Source organism: Chelonoidis abingdonii, chromosome 25 (assembly GCF_003597395.2).
Source record: "Chelonoidis abingdonii isolate Lonesome George chromosome 25, CheloAbing_2.0, whole genome shotgun sequence".
NCBI classification, from domain to species: Eukaryota; Metazoa; Chordata; order Testudines; family Testudinidae; genus Chelonoidis; species Chelonoidis abingdonii.
The window spans coordinates 20,109,359-20,134,118 of NC_133793.1; the positions used below are offsets into that span (position 1 = coordinate 20,109,359).

General features: G+C 43.9%; 1 protein-coding gene across 2 annotated transcripts in view; it reads right to left on the minus strand.

Moving 5' to 3' along the window:
• Positions 1-24,760, minus strand: part of KDM1A (lysine demethylase 1A) — a 156,906-nt gene that overhangs the window by 75,979 nt on the left and 56,167 nt on the right. For both annotated transcript variants that reach the window (XM_032782919.2, XM_032782918.2), the window contains 4 exons: positions 24,595-24,701; positions 17,995-18,076; positions 11,807-11,901; positions 1,516-1,658 (listed from right to left, as the gene is read on the minus strand). In XM_032782919.2, the coding sequence (XP_032638810.1) occupies positions 1,516-1,658; positions 11,807-11,901; positions 17,995-18,076; positions 24,595-24,701 (427 nt within the window). The remainder of the gene's footprint in view (positions 1-1,515; positions 1,659-11,806; positions 11,902-17,994; positions 18,077-24,594; positions 24,702-24,760) is intronic.

Below are 24,760 nucleotides of genomic sequence, written 5' to 3' on the forward strand. Positions count from 1 at the left end.
ATTTAAGCCCATTGATTCTTGTCCTATTCTTAGAGATTAAGGAGAACAATTTTTCTCCCTCCTCCTCCTCCTCATTTTTGTTCCTTTTCTCTGGAATTTCTCCAATTTGTCCACATCTTTCCTGAAATGTGGTGTCCAGAACTGGACGCAATACTCCAACTGAGGCCTAATCAGCAGAGTAGGTTGGAAGACTTACTTCTCATGTGTTGCTTACAACACTCCAGCTAATACATCCCAGAATGATGTTTGCTTTTTATTTCTTTTTGGCACAACAGTGTTACATTGTTTACTCATATTTAGCCTGTGATCCTCAAGACTCCCAGATCCCTTCTCACAGTACTCTTTCCCAGGCAGTCATTTCCATTTGTATGTGTGGAACTGATTGTTCCTTCCTAAATGGAGTACTTTGCATTTGTCCTTATTGAATTTCATCAGATTTACTTCAGACCACTTCTCCTGTTTGTCCAGATAATTTTGAATTTTAATCCTATCCTCCAAAGCACTTCCAACTCCTCCCATCTTGGTATCATCTGCAAACTTTGTAACTGTAATCTCTCTGCCATTATCTAAATTATCGATGAAGATACTGAACAGAACTGGATCCAGAACTGATCCCTGAAGGACCCCACTCGATATGCCTTTCCAGCTTCACTGTAAAACATTGACAATTGATTGGAAAACCATTTCCAGAGAAGTTATGCGCCCACCTTTTGATAGTTCCTTCTAAGCTATAGTCTCTAGTTTGTTTATGAGAAGGCCACATGAGACAGTATTAAAAGCCTTACTAAAGTAAAGATACACCACCTCTACCACTTCCCCCTATCCACAAGGCTTGTTATCCTGTCAAAGGAAGCCATTCGGTTGGTTTGACATGATTTGTTCTTGACTGTTACTTATCACCATATTATTTTCTAGGTGTTTGTAAACTGACTGCTTGATTATTTGCTCTTTCTGGGTACTGGTCTGTAATTCCCGGAGTTGTCCTTATTCCCTTTTTTATAGACTGGCACTATCTCTCTCTACTAATCCCCTGGAATTTCCCCCATCGTCCTTGATTTTTCAAAGGTAAGTTTATGGATGGGATGATGAAACTGCCTACAATGTCGTGCAGCCAATCTATGACCGCCATTTGCAAATATCTTCAATGGCCAGTGATGGGACACTAGATGGGGAGTTACTCTCTGAGTTAGAACTCAGAGTAGTTTCTCAGGTGTCTGGATGCTCAGTCTTGCCAAAATGCTCAGGGTCCTCATTTGGAATTGGGAAGGAATTCCTGCCCCCCGTTAGATTGGCAGAGACTCTGAGTTTTTCATCTTCCTCTGCAGCATAGGGCACAGATTACTTGTAGGTTTAAACTAGTGTAAATGGTAGATTCTCTGTAACTTGGTCTTTAAATCATTATTTGAAGACTTTAGTAATTCAAGAGAGGTCAGACTAGATAATCATGATGGTCCCTTCTGGCCTTAAAGTCTATGAGACTATTAATTTCTATCAACAAAGCATGAGGGCACTTACTGTATGACAACTTCCAGAGCCTGTCCTAGGGAGACTGGCTTGTTATTGAGGACATTGAAGTCCAGCTGATGACTGAGATAGGAGGTGGCCTCCAGCAAACGGTTGAATTCCTGCTCCACCATTTCATCTTTCTCTTTAGGAACCTGAAAATCAAAGAACAGATTTGTCTCTGTAAATTTAAAAAAAAAAATAAGGCACAAAACACCAAAGCTCCAGATATGAACACTTAATTAAGGTTGAAGCTAACAGGTGTGGAGTGGAGGATGGTAAAATTAAGAAGTCCAGAAAGACTTCAGAACCATGAAGCTTAGATTTCCTTTTCCATTGTGATGCTAATTCCATTACAAGATATGTTTTCAATTGAGCAACACAAGTTGCCTCCAATCCTTCCCCCTCAAAACGTGAGCACTGTACATAGCAATGAAGTAATATGCAAAAGAGCAAGGCAGAGCATGGATGCGTAATGTTACACTGGTGTTGACAGAATCATTACTTTACTACCCTGTGTCATACACTTTAAAAGAGCTCTAGTGAACAAAAAGAAGCTGAGGGCTGGCACCTGTAAGTTCTCAAGTCTTCAATTCTTCAAAATGATCAGACAAGAAAAGTGTGCAGGGCATTAAGGGATAATCTGCCAGGTTCTTCTCTCTTTCTCACCTCTGAACTGAAACAGGCAAATAGCATTGTTCACTGGGCTCCCCCATGACTGCAAAAACACAAGTCAGTATAAAGAGGCTTTCTCAACTAACGGATGAAGTCAAACACCTGAGGTCCAATGGCTCACCTGTGGGCCATGTCTACATTCTTTTGGATGCCAGAAAGGGGCACCCTGGCTCTACTGAGTGGTTTGTCACCTTCCAGTGAGGCTTAGTGCACATCAAGCCTTCACAGAGGGCCTGAGGTACACTGATCAGGTAGAAGCAAAATACTACATATGTGGAAGATTGGCTACAAATGGCACGAGCAGTGCCCCCTGGCAACCCCATCTATTCCTACATGAAGTAGAGATATTGCTGGTAGCCAGATAAGTTTTTCCATCTTATTGCACAGTAGGGAAGCATTCCTTTAAAGACTTTTCGTGTTGCTACTGTGACACCGCTGAAACTTCGAAACAGCACTACATAGAGCCACAACAGTTCTACTAGGCCAGTGTTTGAGGCCTCCCTCACCCGACTGGATAGCAACCCCTGTGTTAAGTGCACAGCAGCACAGTCCAGCTGGTAAGTATAGCAGCTGCAGATCTGATCAGTGGTTACTGTTGCTGGAGATCTGGGGAGGGGCCAGCAGGGATAAGCATTGTAGGGCCTCTTTCTGAGCTCCGAGAACATGAGTGGAGCTCTAAGGAGCTTCAGCTGTCCTGAGGCTAGTAAATGGGAGTGAGGGAATTAGAGCAAAAAAACCTAGGAGTCTGAGCACAAAGAAAAGAAGGGGGTGAGAATACATGAGAGGGCAGGGACAAACGAATCAAAGAAAAGAGGAGAGAAAACAGCAAGCACCATAAAAGAAGGCAGATGGGGGGCAGAGACAACGTGTCAGAAATAGCATGTGTCAGGCTTACAGGAGAGTCGTCTCTGGAGGCCAGGGAAAGACACAGGGCTACTTTCTCCAGGAGACAATTCCATAGAGTGAGGGGCACCCTCCTACTTCTTATTCCTGGCCCTGTAAATCCTAGATATGACCATTACACTGCAGAGTGGCTCTCCTGGTACCCTCTCAAAAGCTGCTTCCTCAGGAACGCTGGGACAATTCCCAAGGAGCTCTGAGTGGTGAATTGCAACTTGTCTCCTGAGTATATACTAATGGTGAGGGTTAATCAAAATGTCTTGTTTAGAGCAGAGAGTAGCAGATTTCATACCCTTCCACCTGGACTGAGACAGGCTTTAATCTCAGCTGCTGCTGATGACAGGAAGATGGAGAGACAAACTGAGGAAGTTCATAGTGAAGTGGAGACTGCCCTTTGGCTCCAATACTAGTTGGGAAGCATATTTAAAGGGACACTGTCAAGGCTGTAGGTCCAACATGGGACCTACATATTTCCTTTCAGTTTGTGTAGTCAGTGTAAATTTTTTTCTCCCCTAAAACGATTCAAAGTTATCTGCCCAACATTCATGAGCAACCCAACAACAAGAAGTCAATATGAATGTACCACTGAAGGGAAAAAAAATAAGTGTTCAGTAACAAATTATTTAAATTTTAAACTCAGGGATTATTATAAACAGTAAAAAAAATGGGATTTTAAAAAATTGTAAGTGATACCTTGACAGTGTCCTTTTAACCATTGCAGCAGAAAGAGAAATAAATAATAAATAGCCTGATAGCTGTTTCAAGGTAAATTTCGTACAATAGGGTAAAATCAAAACAAGGTTTAAAGCATTGCAGAACCAGCTAATCATCATTTACTGTTTTAGCAGCGGCAACAATCAAAAAACAAAACAAAAAAACAGATTGTGGTAAGTCTCAGAAAAGAGAAAACCAAGAGTGAACGTATGAATGAACCAGCTTCCAGCAGGTCCTATGTGCATTTAGGGTAAAACAAGGCTAAAGAAACAGCACAGACAAACAATACAAATGGAAAACAGAAAGCTCACATGATGTTGAAGAATCACACCATGCCTGAGCAAGCAAATTTAAACAGTCCTGTCCTTTTGCTGCATTTCTATACCTATCGTGTCTTCTCTGTGTAGTCAATTTCAGTGTACGCAACACCTGTGGAACAATGCACTGTGGAAGCAAAGGTACTATCAAATACATGCCATCAGTCTGGCTTTGAATGAATTGAGCAGATGATGGTGGCAGGAAAAAAATGAGAATTCTATTTATACTACACACAAATATTCTGACAAGCTGCAGAGAAAATAAACTCAGACAAAGTAAGGACTGAATGGGATTTGGAAAGCTAGCTTGAGCATGACTAGTTTTTAAGTAACATGTGAGTGTCAGACTGACAGACCTGGAGATTGAAGTACTCTGCTCAGTCACAGAGCAGTTACAGCACAGGGATCAGCAGCTTCTCTTATAAATTGGCACCAGTTCTTTGAAGGCAGACAGGTATACCCATGTCAAGTATCAGCACGGTAGCTATGTTAGTCTGGATCTGTAAAAGCAGCAAAGAGTCCTGTGGCACCTTATAGACTAACAGACGTTTTGGAGCATGAGCTTTCGTGATTGAATACATGCATCCGACAAAGTGGGTATTCACCCATGAAAGCTCATGCTCCAATACGTCTGTTAGTCTATAAGGTGCCACAGGACTCTTTGCTAGGTATACCCGTAACATCGTAACTAACCTTAACTTGTCATGCAGGCTAGAAAGGGAAACTATGGAGTACATGCAGGAAGCATAAGAACCCACACTATATTCAATAATTGAGATAGATGAGGTAGGTGAGATAATATCTTTTATTGGACCAACTTGCTGGAGAGAGAGAGAAGCTTTCGAGCTTACACAGAGCTCTTCTTCAGGTCTGGGAGATGTACTCAGGGTATGTTTACACAGGCAGTTACAGATCCACTAAGAGAACGCTGAAGAGAAACTGCTATTGTGTCTTTACACTGACAGCACACTTGCAGCAGTATTCAGAGCAGCGCACTCTGGGCAGCTATCTCACAGAGCATCTTTTCCTCTTCTGATGCTAAGAGTTGTGGGAAGGCAGAGGGGGTCGCGAGGCATCCTGGGTCCAGTCCCAATGCCCTGTGATGCATTGCTTCACATCCCAGCAACCCCTGTGTTTCCTTTTGCAATTGGCGCCATCTTTCAATGGTTTGTGTACTGTGCCCCCAGCCTCTTCGGTCTGCAGGAATGGATCCCTAACTGTTGACCAGTATGCTGCTTGCTGTGACTAACAGGTCGTGAGTGGCAGTGGAGTTATTCCTCAAACTACAAAGGCAAGAGGAGTGTGACATTTATCTCACCACGCGTACTAGCTACGAGATGAGATTGCTTGTGGCATTCACAGAGGTGCTGACCACAGCGGAATGCCGCTTTTGGGCTTGGGAAACAAGCACTTAGTGGTGGGATCACATTGTCATGCATATCTGGGATGACAAGCAGTGGCAGCAGAACTCTTGGATGAGGAAAGCCACATTCATGGAACTGTGTGATGAGCTCGCCCTAGCCCTGCAGTGCAAGGACACAATGAGAGCTGTCCTGCCACTGGTGAAGTGTGTGGTGATTGCATTGTGGAAACTGGCTACTCCAGACTGCTAGCAATAGGTTGCTAACCAGTTCGGAGTGGGAAAGTCAATCATTGGACTTGTGTTGATGGAAGTGTGCAAGGCCATTAATCGCGTCCTGCTCTGAAAGACCATGACTCTGGGCAACTGTGATGTGACTGGAACAACAGAGACTTGGTGGGATAACTCACATGACTGGAGTACTGTCATGGATGGATATAAACTGTTCAGGAAGGACAGGCAGGGCAGAAAAGGTGGGAGAGTTGCATTGTATGTAAGAGAGCAGTATGACTGCTCAGAGCTCCAGTATGAAACTGCAGGAAAAACCTGAGAGTCTCTGGATTAAGTTTAGAAGTGTGGGCAACAAGGATGATGTGGTGATGGGAGTCTACTATAGACCACCTGACCAGGGGGATGAGGTAGATGAGGCTTTTTTCTGGCAACTAACAAAAGTTACTAGATTGCAGGCCCTGGTTCTCATGGGAGACATTAATCACCCTGATAATCTGCTGGGAGAGCAATACAGCAGGGCACAGACAATCCAGGAAGTTTTTGGGAAGTGTGGGGGACAATTTCGTGGTGCAAATGCTGGAGGAACCAACTAGGGGCAGAACTCTTCTTGATCTGCTGCTCACAAACAGAGAAGAATTAGTAGGGGAAACCAAAGTAGATGGGAACCTGGGAAGCAGTGACCATGAGACGGTCGAGTTCAGGATCCTGAGGCAAGGAAGAAAGGAGAGCAGCAGAATACAGACCCTGGACTTCAGAAAAGCAGACTAACTCCCTCAGGGAACTGATGGGCAGGATCCCCTGGGAGAACAACATGAGGGGGAAAGGAGTCCAGGAGAGCTGGCTGTATTTTAAAGAATCCTTATTGAGGCTGCAGGAAAAAAACATCCCGACGTGTAGAAAGAATAGTAAATATGGCAGGCGACCAGCTTGGCTTAACAGTGAAATCCTTGCTGATCTTAACACAAGAATGAGCTGTACAAGAAGGAAGATTGGCAATGACAGGGAGGAGTATAAAGATATTGCTAGGCATGTAGGAGTGAAATCAGGAAGGCCAATCACACTTGGAGTTGCAGCTAGCAAGAGATGTTGTAAGTAACAAGAGGGTTCTTCAAGTATTAGTCACACAGAAGAAAGTCAAGGAAAGCGTGGGCCCTTTCTGAATGAGGGATGGCAACCCAGTGACAGAGAGTGGAAAAGCTAATGACCTCAATGATTTTTCGCCTCTGTCTTCATAAAATAAGGTCAGCTCCCAGACTGCTGCACTCGCAGCACAGTATGGGGAGGAGGTGGACCAGCCCTCTGTGGAGAAAGAAGTTGGTTCAGGACTATTTAGAAAAGCTGGATGAAGCACAAATCCCATGGGGCCGGGATGCACTGCATCCGAGGGGCTAAAGGAGTTGCGGAATGTGATTGCAGAGCCATTGGCCTTATCTCTGAAAACTCATGGCGATCAGGGGAGGTCTCGGATGACTGGAAAAAGGCTCATGTAGTGCCCATCTTTAAAAAAGGGAAGGAGGAGGATTCAGGGAACTACAGGCCAGTCAGCCTCACCTCAGTCCCTGGAAAAATCATGGAGCAGGTCCTCAAGGAATTAATTTTGAAGCACTTAGAGGAGAGGAAAGTGATCAGGAACAGTCAGCATGGATTCACCAAGGGCAAGTCATGCCTGATTAACCTAAATTGCCTTCTATGAGGAGATAACTGGCTCTGTAGATGAGGGGAAAGCAGTCGATGTGTTATTCCTTGACTTTAGCAAAGCTTTTGATATGGTCTCCCACAGTATTCTTGCCGGCAAGTTAAAGAAGTATGGTCTGGATGAATGGACTATAAGATGGATAGAAAGCTGGCTAGACTGTCATACTCAATGGATAGTGATCAGTGGCTCCATGTCTAGTTGGCAGCTTGTATCAAGTGGAGTGCCCCAAAGGTCGATTTTGTTCAATATCTTCATTAATGATCTGGAGGATGGCATGGACTGCTCTCAGTGGTAGCAGATGACAGAACAAGGAGTAATGGTCTCAAGTTGCAGCGGGGGAAGTTCAGGTTGGATATTAGGAAAAAAAAATTTCACTAGGAGGGTGGTGAAGTACTGGAATGTGTTACCTAGGGAGATGGTGGAATCTCTTTCCTTAGAGGTTTTTAAGGTCAGGCTTCATAAAGCTCTGGCTGCGAAGATTTAGTTCGGGATTGCTCCTGCTTTGAGCAGGGGGTTGGACTAGATGACCTCCCGAGGTCCCTTCCAACCCTGATATTCTATGATTCTATAAGTGTGCGTGACATTGTCGATGGCTTTGCACAAATGGGCTTCCCTAATTTCAGAGAGGCGATAGATGGCACGCATATTCCAATTTTGACACCAGACCACCTAGTCACTGAGAACATTAATTGGAAGGGGTATTTCTCTATGGTTCTCCAGGCTCTTGGGGATCACCCTGGGCATTTCACGGACATTAACACAGAATGCTCCAGAAAGGCCTATGACGCACGCATGTTTCAGAACACTGGCCTGTTCAGGAAGCTGCAAGCAGGGACTTTCTTCCCAGACTAGAGGATCATTGCAGGGGAAGTTGAAATGCCCATTGTGATCTTAATGCCTACCCCTTAATGCCGTGGCTTATGAAGCCATACATGGGGCACCATGACAGCAGCAAGGAGCGGTTCAACAACAGGCTGAGCAAGTGCAGAATGACTGTTGAGTGTGCTTCTGGCAGTTTAAAGACCTGCTGGCGCTGCCTATATGGGAAGCTAGATCTGGCCGATGACAATATTCCTATGTTTGTAGCCACATGCTGTATGCTCCATAATATTTGTGAAGGGAAGGGTGAAAGCTTCACTCAGGGCTGTACTGCTGAGATTCAGCGTCTGGAAGCTGAATTTGAACTGCCAGAGACCAGGGCTATTAGAGGGGTGCAGCACAGGACCATAAGGATCAGGAATGCCTTGAGGCAGCAATTTGAAGCTGAAAGCCACTAATATTTGTTGCTACGCTCTGGAGTGCAGTGCTTGTAATGCTGCACCAATCACAATCACCTCCTAGATGATGCAATATGAAGGTTTAAGATAATTGTCTGTTGCTGTGCAGGGCTCTGTTTGCTTTTAAATTAATAGAATAAAGATTGCTTTCAAACCAACACAATTCTTTTATTAAAAACAACAACCGGAAGAGAGAGAAAAACAAAAACACACAACACTGAGGGGGACGGGGGAAGGGAAGGTCTTAGGAGGAGGAGGAGTCCAAGGTGGGTTAAAGATTTGTGTATGTCCAGGGATCATATCCAACCTTCTCCTTCGGAGTCCAGTGCAGCGGGTACTATACTTCAACAGGGCAAAACTGCAGAGGGATGGGTGTTGAGTGCAGTGGGCACTGGGAGTCTGCAGTGCCAGACTGTGACAGTGGGAGGAGTGGAACGCCGTGGGTACAGACTGGAGCCAGGAGGTTGATAAGAATGTGTTGGTGGTGTCTGGGGGGGGAGCGCATGAGAAAGAGTTTTGCGACTGCAGCTGCAGGGGAGGGCAGCTGTGGAGCTACTCAGTTTGCAGTGCTAGTATCGCCCTGAGCGTGTCCGCTTGGCCTCCATAATGTTTAAGAATCGCTCCATGGCTTCATTTTGGTGTGCCGCGTTCTCCTTTCAGTCCCTTTTCTCGCTATCCTGCCACTCCTTCAATTCCTGTTTTTCAGTGGTGGACTGCATCATAACCTCATGCAGAAAGTCCTCCTTAGTCTTCGTGGCCACTTTCTAATTCTGGCAGCAATTCAGCCAGCGATAACAAAGAGGGAAGCTGGGCTCCCAAGGTCATCTCTGTAAAGCCAAAATGCAACATTTTACAGAAGCAGTATTGTTTGCAACACACAGAGAACACTGATTCAGTGATTTAAAACACAGCCACTATTCACATACCTGCCACTAAGTGGCTCACTGCAGGCAAGCATACATGAGCCACAAGACTCCCAAAATGGTGAGTAGCCACAGGAGCAGAGGCAACACTGTGGGGGTGGGGGGGGGGGGGGGGCTGATAATCATTCCTGTCCCCATATTTTCCACAGGCTGTGTTCATTATGGAAGACATCTAGCTGCTGAGGGTGAGCCGGGAATGTAGAGAGGGTCTTCTCCAAGACTGTGGCTTTCACCCGGGCCCTTATGTGGCTCCCCTGTGTGCAGCAATGGTCCCCATCCCCTGTCACCGATGGCACAGTGGCGCAGGAAAGTTACTGTTAATGGGGAAAGAAACAAAGCAGCTCTGCCAAAGAACCTGTGGCAGTGGATTCCCCAGTATCTCCATGAGAGTTTCCTGGAGATCTGAGGCAGACACCTGTGAAATGAGGGAGTCAGTCAACAGCCTGTTCCGCACACAGACCAGGCATGTGGTGGTACGCGCATCATAGAGACACAAGCCTGATTTCTGCCACCCTCCTGCCCCCATCAACTCGCTTCAGCGATTCCCAAAATCAAATCCACTTACCAGGGGCCTCTTCTCCTGTTTGTGCTTCACCAAGATCTGACCACTGTGACTGGTGAGCCTCCTCCAGGGTAGAAAAGAGCTCCTCACTGCCTGTATCTCTGACCTCCGAGTTGTCCTCAGCCTCTGGGTCCCCCTCCCTCTCCACATTCTCAGCCAAGATTTCCTCCTCCTGGCTCAGTCCACCGAAGTATCCAGTCGCCACTGAGTATCGTGTGCAGCTCTCTATAGAACTGGCAGCTCGTGGGGGTAGCACCGCAGTGGCAGTTTGCCTACTACGGCTTGTGGTAGGCACTCTGCAGCTCCTTCACTTTGACCCTGCACTGCAGTGTGTCCCATAGGTATCATAATTCTTATGACTAGAGTGCAGCTGGGACTGGACAGTCTTCTCTCCCCAAATGCTGATGAGGTCCAGCAGCTCAGCATTGCTCCAAGCAAGGGATCGCCTGGTATGTAGAGCAGGCATGACCACCTGGAAAGATGTGCTGAGACCACTGCACACATCACTGAGCAAACAGGAAGGGGACATTCAACATTCCAAAGGAATTTACGGGGTGGGGATGATGGTTGGTCATCTGAGGGCGGGGCAGCAGAATTCAAACCCATGACCGGAGGGGCAAGAACAGGCATTGTGGGACACCTCTCAGAGGCCAACTGCAGCACTGCAATCAACCAGGGTATCGTGGCAAAGTAGCCCTGACGCAGAAAGCTGTACGCCTCGTCAGGGTGGGTTTTTTACAACGCTGCAACTGTGCAGTTTCTGCACACTATGTGGCTTGGCAGTGTGTACACCTTGGGCATTACAATGCAGAAAGCTGCTTTACTGTGCAGAAACTTGCCAGTGTAGACAAGGCCTCAGTGTCACAGATTGTTTAGCATAAGCAGTTAACACATATTTCAAGGGACCATTCAAGGTAAAGTGGCCAGTTAACACCTCTCTCAGGCATAGAAGTTGGTCAAAAAAAAGATATTACCTCACCTGCTTTGTGTCTCTAATATCCTAGGATCAACAGAGCTACAACACTGCATACATTAAATAATTCAGAATATCTGGGATATGAACAATTTTTGCCACAATATTCACATATGAGATGTAAAAATGAAGGTTAGTTACCAGTAACTGGGAGTTATTCACAATGAGTCTGTTCCCATTCAAGAGATCAGGGCAATGTACTGGGAGCTTCCTGAAACTCTGTGGGGGATACCCACCTCTCCCCTCTTGAAGGACTCTGATGATATAGAAGGGGAAGTGATCCCAACCATCCTTCCATTCCCTTCCACTAATTCAAGAATTAAGACTTCAATGAAGTGAGGAAGATAGGTAGGGATGTGAACATGCAAAGGATCATCTTGATGAATTCCAGTTACTGAGAAGTAGCCTTCTTTTCTTGAGTGGCCTCTCCACATTCCCAGTTGTGAACGTTTAGCCAGCAGTGCAACTCTAAGGAAGGCTGCACTGAGGAGTTATAGTGAACTAGTCACAACTGCCAAAACAAGCATCAACAAAAAAAAGAATGGAGGCCAAAACCTCAAAGCTAGAGTTTAGAAAGGATAAGGTACAGAACTGTAAAGTCAAACCTCTATAATACATTATTTTCTTCAAACCATTTTTTAGGGCAAAGCCTATTTTTGAAAAATTACAACTTACAGCTTGTCCATTGGCTTCATAAAGTGGGCATTTTTGTTTGATCTTAGCCAGTTCCATATTTACTTGTTTGCTGACCACAGCCATTGGATTCCCTCCTGGAAGAGATTTTGTATAAATATATTCGACATTCAAGCAAAGACTAAAAAGATGTTTGAAAATAAAACAATAAGTACAGTTCAAAAGCAGCCATTATTCCAATAGTAAAGCCCATTAGTATATCTCTATTTTGCGCTGAGCATCTTTCAGCAGACCGGTAGAACTTTCAAATATTATCAAGGCTCGTCATAGCAATTGTTATAATAAAAACAAGCCAGCACCACCATCATTCAAGAAAAGAACTACAGATAGGGAGGGTTAATAACAAAGAAGCTAAGCTCGAAGATGGTGGCAACTAGCAGGGAAGCCTTAAGAGTTAATAGCCACAGGGATGCATCTCCCAGAAGTTCAAATGTAGAACAGAACAAACTGTGAAGTAGAGAGGGAAGGTCACATTGAGGGACATAAATGCTCTGAAAAGGGCTGTGAAGGAATGAGCTCTGAAAAGTTTAGCACTGTAGAGATGGGACCCGAGGAATACAGTTCACAAAGGCTGAGTGAAATAAAGTGCTGGTGCAATGGGCAAATAAGGATGTGCAGATATGCATCAGTGAGGTCCACTAAGCTGGGAAATGCCTGAAGGAAACAGAATTGAGAACAATTCGAGTCTCCATACAGAAGCAAGACTTGCAGACCCTCCAGTGGAGGAGACGGAAGTCTAAGATATGTCTGAAGGCTCCAAACACTTCTCCACCAGAAAACAGTAGGAACAGAAGTCCCGCCCCTTTCCTGCAGGGGTAAGAGGAGAAGCCTTGAGGAGACTGGCTCTTTATGTCAGATTATCACCATTCTATCAGAAGTATTGAAAGAACAATAAGGTTGCAAAGTGAGTCACTCAAATTAAAAAATGCCAGAATTCAAGTTTCCCATGCAGCTTCAATTCGCCCTCCTTGTACAGTTTTAATACACAATCAGAATGCACATCACATACTATTTGTTCCATAGGACCCATGCTTCATTCAGTGAACGGGTAGCTATTCAATATTTCTTTATCCTTCTTCTTTAATGTGTGGCCTTATTTAATGCATACCATTCAAACTCCACACTGTATACAGAATTAGTAATTTCCTCATTGGCACTTTCTCTGGTGCTCTCACCAGAATACTCAAGTGTTTCACAAATATTTATGAATTTATCTTCACAACAGTCCTGTGAGATTAGGCAGTAACGTTATCCCAATTCTTTAGCTGGGGATCTGGGACAGAAAGCAAGGCCAAAATTGTTAGGGGTGTCCAACTTCAAACATCTAGCTCCCATCACGTTCAGTTGCAGTTGTGAGTGCTCAGCACTACTACAATAGTGACTGCAAATACTGGACATTGGACACCTAGAAAAACAACACAATTAGTAACCTACTGTGAAAGTCTGGGTTAAGCGACTTTCTCAGCACCACATAGGAACTCTGTGGCAGAGGCAGGGAACACCATCCACTTCGCCAGAGCAGCAATAAACTTTAACCACAAAACCACACCTCTTCCAAATTCCTGCAAAAAATGAGGCAGAACACACACAACCTCATTTGATACACAACACTGATTCAGTCCCAGAGTACATTACATCCTGTGTATTAATAATGCAGGGGTCTCATGGAAAAAAAATGTGTGACCATGTAATTGAAAACTACAGTAACTCCTCATTCAAAAAAAGAACAGGAGAACTTGTGACACCTTAGAGACTAAAAAATTTATTTCAGCATGAGCTTTCGTGAGCTACAGCTCACTTCTTCAGACGCATAAAATGGAACACACAGACAGCAGATATTTATACATACAGAGAACACGAAAAGGAGGAAGTATGCATACCAACAGGAAGAGTCTAATCAATTGAGATGAGCTATCATCAGCAGGAGAAAAAAACTTCCGAAGAAGTGAGCTGTAGCTCACGAAAACTCATGCTGAAATAAATTTGTTAGTCTCTAAGGTGCCACAAGTACTCCTGTTCTTTTTGCGGATACAGACTAACACGGCTGCTACGCTGAAAATCATCATTCAAAGTTGTCCTGGTTAATGTTGTTTCGTTGTTACCTTGCTGATCCGTTAAAGAACATGCTTGTTTAAAGTTGCACAATGCTCCCTTACAACGTTGTTTGGCAGTCGCCTGCTTTGTCCACTGCTTGCAGAAAGAGCAACCCGTTGGAGCTAGCTGGTGGGGGCTTGGAACCAGGGTGGACCGGCAGCCACCCTATCAGCTCCCTGCTCTCCTAAGTTCCCTGTGTGACAGCTGCCCAGCAGGCTATCAATTACCAGACAGTTCAGCTCCCCCCACTGCTGTGTGTTGCTACTGCCCTCTGCCTTGGAGCTGCTCCTGGGAGCCTCCTGCTTGCTGTGGGGAGGCGGGGGGAGGAATAGGAGGAAGAGAAGATAGAGATGGAAAGAGGGGTGCTAGTGTCACGGTGTCCTCCTCTACCATTTCTACTTAAAAAGGACAGTGTACTTAGAGTGGAGTCAGCGTACTTAAAGGGGCAATGCGCATCTCTCTCAAACACAGGGTGTATGTCTCTCTCTGCCATGCTGTCTCCTCTCCCTCCATTCGTGCTGCCTCATAGAGTGTGAGGCTACATTAACAATGTGTTAACCCTTGAGGGCTCAGCTGAGTACTAGTTCATCATTTAGCAGTAAGGCATTCCCTGGGAAATATCCCACCCTCTGACTCCACCTCCTCAACTAAGCTTCACAATCATCATTGCTGTGTACAGTATTAAACTGTTTAAAACGTGTGTGTGTTTGTGTGTGTCTCTTTTGTCTGGCAAAAAAAATCTCCCTGGAACCTAAACCCTCTATTTACATTAATTCTTATGGGGAAATGGGATTCACTTAACCGCATTTTGCTTAAAGTGGCATTTTTCAGGAACATAACTACAATGTTAAGTGAGGAGTTACTGTATCATAATACATATGAACAAGTGGGGCTGAATTAAGTCTGCACAGGGCACCTTAAATCTTGCATTTCTTATCTTTAAAAAGTTGCATTAAAAACTTTTTTTTAAAAAACTAAAACCCCGAATTCTACCGTGTGGAACCATATGACACCAGTTTTGGTCATCAGTAGCTTCAGAGATCTACCACTTGAACTGAGTAATGAACACTAGCAGCCGTTATCGTCTATAGACCAGTCACTAGTGGGGACAAGATGTACTTCTGTGTTCTACTGGTTATAAATTTTTTTACACTGTGCTCCAGCCCTGTCTTCCCCCCCTCTGTTCCAATCCAACTCCCACCTTTGCTCTTATCTAACTTCCTCCATATCCCCAGCTCTTGCCATCCTCATCCCCCTGTGCTCCTATATATGCAGCCACCTCCCTCTGCTCCTATCCATCGCCCATCAAGTTTGCTTCCTCATACTCTAGTTCTGCTGCTCCCCAATCTATGGCCCCAATCTAGCTCTATTTCTGACCCCTATGAATTCCACTGTGCTTGCTTCTTCCTCCTTTTTCTCCATTCTGTCTGGTTGCCAAAAGAAAACCTTGAGAACACAGAAGAGTCTTCCCATTCTCAGTCCCAGTGTCTAGTTCCACTGTGGCCCCTGGAAGCTGAAAGAAGCAATTGCAGGGAAGTCCTGCTCAGCCCTTGCTCCTTGGGATGGAGCAGGCACAGTACAGATAGACATACTCTTAAGGAATTACCAGGCAAACTAACAACTCTCTGAGCATGTGCAAAGTGAGATTTTTCAGCAGCTCATAGCTTGGCCAAACATGGACTGTTTTTCCACAGGAAAGCAAAAGGCACATCTGACATAAAGGACACACCATGGGTCTGACGAAATTTCAAGTGCCTGCTCCAAAGCACGGAGATGCTAAAGCTTTATCTTTGAAAAGTCATGGACCAGAGAGATTCCAGAAAACTGAAAAGGGGCAAATATAGTGCCAAATCTATAAAAAGGGAAATAAGAACAACATGGGGAATAACAGACGAGTCATCTTAACTTCTGTACCTGGAAAGATAATGGAGCAAACAATTAAGCAATCAATTTGCAAACATCTAGAAGATAATAAGGTGATAAGAAACAGTCAGCATGGATGTGTCAAGAACAAATCGTGTCAAACCAACCTGATAGCTTTCTTTGACAGGGTAACAAGTCTTGTGGATGGGGGAGAAGCGGTACATGTGGTATATCTTGACTTTAGTAAAGCTTTTAATACTGTCTCGCATGACCTTCTCATAAACAAACTAGGGAAATACAAACAAGATGGAGCTACTATACGGTGGGTGCAAAACTAGTTGGAAAACTGTTCCCAGAGAGTAGTTATCAATGGTTCACAGTCATGCTGGAAGGGCATAATGAGTGGGGTCCCACAGGGATCACTTCTGGGTCCAGTTCTGTTCAATATGTTCATTAATGATTTAGATAATGGCATAGAGAGTACACTTATAAAGTTTGTGGACGATACCAAACTGGGAGGGGTTGCAAGTGCTTTGGAGGATAGGATTAAAATTCAAAATGATCTGGTCTGAAGTAAACAGGGTGAAATTCAATAAGGACAAATGCAAAGTACTCCACTTATGAAGGAACAATCAATTGCACACGTACAAAATGGGAAAGGACATGCCTAGCAAGGAAGGAGTACTGCGGAAAGGGATCTGGGGGTCACAGTGGACCAAAAGCTAAATGAGTCAACAGTGTAACGCTGTTGGGAAAAAAAAAAAAAAAGAAAACAAAAAAGAAAACATCATTCTGGAATGTATTAGGAGGAACATTTAAGCAAGACATGAGAGTAATTCTTCTGCTCTACTCTACGTTGATTGGGCCTCAACTGGAGGGAGTACTGTGTCTAGTTCTGGGTGCCAAATTTCAGGAAAGATGTGGACAAATTGGAGAAAGTCCAGAGAACAGCGACAAAAATGATTAAAAGTCTAGAAGACATGAGCTATGAGGAAAGATTGAAAAAATTGGGTTCGTTTAGACTGGAGAAGAGAAGACTGAGAGTGGACATAACACTTTTCAAGTACATAAAAGGTTGTTACAAGGAGGAGGAGGAGAAATTGTTTTTCTTAATCTCCGAGGATAGGAGAAGCAGCAATGGGCTTAAATTGCAGCAAGGGAGGTTTAGGTTGGACAACAGGAAAAACTTCCTGTCAGGGTGGTTAAGCACTGGAATAAAATTGTCTAGGGAGGTTGTAGAATCTCCATCATTGGAGATTTTTAAGAGCAGGTTAGACAAAGACCTGTCAGGGATGGTCTAGATCACTGTTTCTCAAATGCGGCCACCAGGGGGTTTCCCTGTGGCCACAGCAGTTTCCTGGGTGGGGGAAGAGAGAGCATCAGCCCCTCCCCACCATCCCTGTTGCTCCTGCATGTGCCACCTCACTGGAGACATAGATGAGACACACAATGCTTAAGGAGCAAGGTGAGGTGGCAAAGAGGGGGCAAGGCGGCAAGGAGCAGGCTGAGGGGGCGAGCGGTCAAGTGAGCAGCAGGCAGGGGAGTCTGGCAGTGGAGTAAGGAGGAGAATGGCAAGCCAGCAACAGGGTGAAGAGGCAAGCAGGGACGTGTGTGAGGAAGAAAGCGGTGAGGCGAGGAGGCAAGAGGCAAGTGGCAGGGGAGCCCTGGCGGAGGAGTAAGGAGGTGAGTGGCGAGGCAGCAGCAAGGCAATGAGGGTGGCAGGGGGTCTGGCTGCAACCGGGGGATGGATGAGACTAGCAGGGTGAAGAGGAGGAAGTGAGCAAAGCGTGTGCATGAGTTCCCTGTCATGAGTGCAAGGAACTGGACTAGATGATCTCTCAAGGTCCCTATGATTCTCTGATGCTCAGCTAAATGGTTGTAAGAATAGTTTAAATATAGGCAAAATAAGATAGCGTGCAAAGACAAGAGTAACAGAAATCCCAGTGCAAATGAACAGTTGCAGAATTCAGACCACTGTGGTGAGAGTTTTGTGTGGTTCCTGCCAAACTAAGTGGTTTCAACAAGTCTGAAAAGAATGACAACTGAGAAACTATCTTGTGTATCACAACCACACTTCCACTTACCTGATCCCTATTATGAACGATTCCTCCATCACACTGAGCACCCTGAATGCAGAAGAGGCCCAAACTAGAATGTTATTACCCTTCTCTTTCAATAACCTTTAAAAAAGTTTACTATTTTGAATGACTCACCCAGCCCTGTTACAACCATGGCTCCTAGATCAGCAACGTAGTTTCCTTTGCGAAATGTAGCAACTCTTCCGCCTACACGATCCTTTAAAAATTAAAAGTGTATCAATCAGCTATTTTCATTCAATCAAATTTAGAAAAATGATAAAGCCCCCTTTTCAAAATCCCTCTCCTGAAAGTCTCCTACACACATCTAAAGAGGATTATCTGAGCCACAGCCATAAAGTGAATCCTATAACACACAAACATCTAGGTTTTAAATAAGCCACTCACAGGAGATTTTGAAGAACGAGCATTAGCATTTAAACATGGTAGTTAGTAGATTCCCCAACGGCAAAGAAGTTATAAGTGGGAGGGCAGGTCATTTAGTACGAATGTTCGTGACAGTATGTTTGTTAGTAAGTTTAAACAAACTATGTAATATACCAAGTAATGGCACTTCCAGCACTTCACCTTGGAAGACGTGGAGGGAAGAAACAAACTATTCTACAATTGTAAACGACATCCTGTCCAAAAGTTCTGGCTGATATCAAGTCAAAATTTTCATCCCTTAATTTTATCCTATAATTCCTAATTTTGCTCCACTGTTGAACCCTAAACAATTCTTCTTTACTTGGTGTTAACGTACTTTAATAGCTGTAGATCGTTTACCTTCTCAGTCTTAGTCATTGCTTAGCCAGCTCTACATATGTTTAACTATTTTAGTCTTTCCTCATAAATCAATCCGTTATTCCCCAGAGCATCTTTGTTGTCCTCTAAATTTCAATTGTTAAGTATTTTAGAAATACACAAAATGAAATCATACTACAGCTATATTCCTACAAAAATAAACTATGTTAAGAGAAAAAGCTACAGTTGCAAAGTCAAGTAATCAAGAAAGGAAATATCAGAATTAAATTAGTATGTAGGGTAGTTGTAGCCATCTCTGTCCCAAAACAACAGAGAGAAAAAGTAGGTGAGGTAATATCTTTTATTGGACCAGCTTCTTTGGGTGAAAGAGAAACTTTTGAGCCACACAGTTCTTCAGGTCTGGGAAAGGTACACATAGCACCACAGTTAAATGCAACATAGAACAGATTGTTTAGCGTAAGTAATTAGCATATATTCTAAGGGATCATTCAAGATAGGTGGTAACGGGCCACTCTATGACTTAATGGTCCCATAGAATATGTGGCAGCTATTTATGCTAAACAATCTTTTCCATTTTGCATTTAGCTATGACGCTGGAGTATCCTTCCCACCTGAAGAAGAGATCTGTGTAGCTTGAAAACTTGACTTTCACCAACAGAAGTTGGTCCAATAAAATAATTAAAATGTTTAATTCAGTGCTAGGCAGCATTAATTCAGCTCTACTGAGCAGATGGCATATGTTACAGACTTGAGTTTCATGATCACATACTGTTTTCTCTCAATATCTTTGCTTCAATTCTGTGCTCAAAATGGATGCTAAGTGAGCCATGGATGTGTAATTGATAAGGCCATCTCCTGTCTCCTTTGCTAAAACATGCATCATCAATTACAGAGAGGACTGCACAAAGAAAAGGGATGATCTTGTAGTTAAGGACTGCACTGGACTCTAGAAAACTGGGTTCTATTCCTGGCTCTGCCGTAGGATTCCTTTGATACTGGGAACATTACAAACCAATGTTTTCTGAAGTGGTCACTAACACCATGTTCCCTCCCCATATTCAACTTTACTCACGGTACCATCTCCTTTAACAGAGAACTCATATGCCTTGTCTTTGGAGCAGTGATGTCTCTTTTCCCTCCAGGATGGTGCCCCTTCTGTGTTTGGAGCCAGTGCCATATCTGCTGTCCACCTGATCTACCTTTCAGGCCTGCCCTTTTGGGGTGCCAGTTCATATGAGGATGTCAGCACTGGAGGCATAGGTGCTGAGTCTGTCTGTAGCTGCATCTGTAGCAACATCCAATGCCAGAGACTGAGAGCCAACGAGAACAGTGTCAATGTGGCCTCTTTCAGGTGTGTTTATTTCCCTGCCTCTCCTTCGCTGATGGACTTTAGGGTGTGCTGTCTGCTTGGAGCTCTCACTGAGAACTACCATTTTGGTTCTTTGGAGGTGGATGCCAGGTGTGGAGGTTACACATCCATTGTGTAAGTGTAATATCAGCCATGTGTACCTCGACTTGAGAGTTCTCAAGGACTTACACACTTAACATGTATCAGAGAAGTGGCTTGCCCCCAGACACAGAGATAATTTGCTGTGCCCATGGATCACAGGAATGAGCCTGTTGCTGGTAAGGCAGGGCTTAAATCCTAAGGGTTTCAAGTCTGTCATGGCAGTTGGCACAAGGTTCCTCATGCCTCTGTACAGGGGGCACATCTTCACCTTTTAAGGGGAACGTCCAAGCTGAAGAATTAACAAAGACCAAGGATGAAGACAGATTCTCCTCACAGAGCTAGTCAAGAGGATGAATTCAATGCTCAGAGAAGTACAGTGGGCTGGACATTTGACAGGGTTCCATCTCGATGACACAAGCGGCAAGAGGGAACTGAAGGAGAGTCACATCCACTCTGTTCTTTATGCCCTCACATGGGAGCATAACACAGCAAAGGGCACATGCACAGTCCTGCTGTACACTGCAATTCAAAAAGAAAAATCTGATCTTACATGCATGGGATGCATGCACCTCTACAATAGGATCCAGACTGACATACTCAAACAATCCTCCAGAGGCTTGGGATGGACTAGATCTGTGGTGCCCAAACTATGGGATGCACTCAGGAATGTTCAAGGGGCTCAGAGAGCCCAAGCCAGCCCCCGCAGGGAGGGAGCACCACCCAGCACCGTTCTGCCCCCAGCCATGGCCATGGCTTCTGGCCCACCCCTACCACAACGCCATTTCTGCCCTCGGCCCTGGCCTTGGCCTATAGCTCGGCTGCAGTTCCACACCTGACCGCAGCTCCAGCCCCGCCCCCAGCTCTGCTCTCAGACTCTGGCTCCCGCGGGTGTGGGGCGTGAGCTAAAAAATTTGGGGAAGAAGCTATGAAATTTCTGCTAACATCTGTAGATGACAAAGATTGGTAGATGTACAACTAAAACCAAACACTGATGGTTATTTAATCTCAAATATCAAGTATTAAACTGCTCCTCCAAAGGGTCTGCTTGAGCCTGTAACCAGCACAATCTATATCTAAATACCAAAAATTCTTTAACCGTTACTCACAATAAGACAGTATTGTCTTATCTATTAATTCTCTCACAGAAGAGCCAACTGGCAATACAGAAAACAGCTACTAAGCAGCTCTGCCCATTTCAGCTCAGAAGCAGAATTGTTTTCCCCCTCAGTACAAGGTACTGACCCTTTAAGAGCCTGTTTGATCCTTTGACCCCTCCCCCCTCCTGAGAACAGCTTCAAAACTGGAAAAAAAAAAGATACAAGAGAGGGACACACTGCCTGGATTGGCTGAAGTATGTTAAATGGTGTCTCATTGATGGACAAGACACAAGCTTTACTATTCTCTTACAAGTAGTCAGCTACCAAGCCAGATGATTACAGGAATAGTATTTACAATCTCTTAAATCAGCGATTTGTAGATAACAAAGATTGGTAGATGACAAATGATGAAGACAGGTCACTGAGAGGCAAAAATCAGACACTTTAATATAGTTAAGTGTGAGCTTGTACATGTAAGAACAAAGCAATGTCGGACACACAGGGCTGGGATCTAGTCTGGAGAACAGTGCCTCTGAAAAGAACCTGTGGGATATGGAACAGAAAACCCAGTAGTATGCTATAACAAAGAGAGCTAGTGTTATCCTTGTATATATAAAAATCAGAATATTCAAATGTAGGATATAATAACCTCTGCTGTTGTTAAAAACTGGACAGAGTTCAGATAAAAACTACAGAAGTCATTCAAAGTATTCAGCTTATCAAACAGAATGTTAACAGGCAATTTGATTATGATTTAATAAGTATCTACATAGAGAAGATTTCTAACAAAGATATAAGATCCAAAGGCTGCAAGTTGAAGTCAGCAAAGTTCAAACTAAAGAAAATTCAACTTAAACAGTAAGTGCAATTAACCACTGAAACCACTTATCAAGGAGTATGTTAAGTTTTTCATCATCTGAAATCTAAACAACCAAAAGTGGATCTCCTAAAAGATAAGTCTCAGTTCAGCAACTGGGTTAGATGCATGACTCATGGGGTGAAATTCTATTATGCAGGAGGTCATCTTAGATTCTTTATGATCTTAAAAGCTAGAATATGAAAAGCAAAAGAGAAAAGGAATAAATAAATAAGCAGATTGGGCAACTTCAAAATCTGTATACTAGGATCAATATAAGTGAAGGAATCGTGTATTTGAAAAGAAAAGCACTAGACTCTGTCTGCAACAATAGGAAGCAATGTCTGGATTCCAGTGTATAGAATATTTTGATAGCCACTTTCATGAATCTGAAAACTGTAGCCTGCAAGACTCTTCCTAACTTTTTTTGTTATAACCAGAGGGCATGGAGGGGCATTCAATTTTTAAATGCAGCTGTCCTTTCAGCGTGGAAGATAAATGCTCTTAACCCACAGAAGCCAATCTGCATTCCTTGGATAGGTAAAAGAGCAAATAAAGAGAAAAATAAAAAGGAAGGAAGGAAGGAAGTAATGTTGATGTGTAAAGGACAATAAGTCCTTGGTGAAAATTCAATTGCTATCCCAAGAATTATAAGAAGGTACTCTTGGAAGACACCACTTTAATTCTCTGACCCTCCCTGAAGAGGAAATTACTACCAAGAAACCATCTTTGAGAGATAAGAAAAGAAAAGGTTTTCCTTGTGGTTCCCAGCAGGTAAATGAGCAAAACAAAGAATGAAACAAACCACACTTAGCCACTATACACAGTAAGCTGGATGAAACTATAACTAAAAATAGAATAAAACATCTAAAATATGTGATGTGATCCAAAAACGTGATGGGTTTTAACCAGCACAGTTTCTACAAAGGAAACAGTGTCTCACCAACCTATTAGAATTTTTGAAACAGGACAGTAAAGTGGTGGTCAAAGCAGAACCAGTCAACATAACAGACTTTCAAAAGGCTTTGACAAGGTCACACACAAGAGACTACTAAAAAGAGCCTAAGTATTGGGAGAGGGAGAAGCAAATACTGTCATGGATCAAAAACTAGCTGAGAAACGGGAAACAAAGTAGGAATAAAATGGTCAATTGACTAACAGCAGGGTACCTTAAAGTCCCATCACAGGCATGGTGTTTAATATATTAGTGTTTTCGAAAGGGGTCTGAGTAGTGAGATAGCAAAATTTTAAGATGACAAAGTTACTTAGGTTTGTCAGATCCAGATAAGTTCAGAGGGACTCATCCAAGCAAGGAGAATGTTAATTTAGAACTATCATGTTGTACAATCAGCTCAAGAAAGTGACCTGGCATCGTTGCTGGCAGGTTAGTGAAAACTTCTACTCAATGTTCAGCTGCAATTTACGACAGAAAGACAGACAGAAAGAAAGAGGTGCAAAAATGTTAGGAATCAAGAATGGGATGAACACCACAGAAAAATGTCTTTGCCAATTTGAGCTGGGGGGGGAGGGGGGAAGTCCTTCCTGTCCCAAATATAGCAATCAGTTAGACCCTCAGCATGTGGGCAAGACCCACCAGCCAGACACCCTCACCCCAAAGACTATGCTCTCTCTACTTTGGAGAACAATGAGGTTTTGGTGCTGTCCTGATATTTGAGATAGCAGAATATAACAATCACACACTGCAGCTGTGAATCATAGAATATTATTAGCATCATAGAATATTAGGGTTGAAAGGGACCTCAAGAGGTCATCTACTCCAACCCCCTCCTCAAAGCTGGACCAATCCCCAGATTTTTACCCCTGTTTCCCAAATGGCCCCCTCAAGGATTGAACTCACAACTCTGGGTTTAGCAGGCCAATGCTCAAACCCTGTGGGGAGATGAAGGAACGAAAATCGGATCACAAGACTCCTGGGGGGGGATCTCTCAGTGGTTTGAGCATTGGTCTGCTAAACCCAGGGTCGTGAACTCAATCCATGCGCGGGCCATTTAGGGATCTGGGGAAAAAATATGTCTGGGGATTGGTCCTGCTTTGAACAGGGGGTTGGACTAGATGACCTCCTGAGGTCCCTTCCAACCCTGATATTCTATGATTCTATGACTACTCAAGGAAGCAGATTTTTTGGAACACAAACCCTTGCATGGACAATTACCTAAATGTGCACCCTCAGCCCAAAGAATTCCATCTCAATCTTGGTGGAAAGGGGTATTTGTTAAGTGCTTTCCTAATGATCTTCTGGACTACACAAGAGTGAGATGACTGCACTGACTACAGCTCTGGCTAAAACAAAAGAAGAATAATGGCACCACCACACTCTCTTAAGAGGCAGAGTTCACAAAGACATCTGAATATTCCTGCTTCTGAGCTGAAGTAGGTCTAGTTACCTAGCTACCCACCTGGATTGGCAAGGGTCACAGCCACAAGTTCACCAGTCCCAGTGCATGCTGTCACAAGGCACCCAATCAGACCAGTGCCTTATTACAACTGATAACTGGCTAAATAAATTTGTTTCATTAGCTAAATTCTCTCTTTAAGAAGCAAGTTCATACCCTGGCTTCCAGAAGCGTGACATCCATCCCAAAACTCTGCAACTGGCGAGCTGCAGCCAAGCCAGAGACTCCAGAACCTATAATGATCACCTTGCCAGTCTTCTTAGCTAGAGAAATGAAAGCATAAGTTACAGAATAGATGTGTGTATTGGTGCAAGCCTAGAAG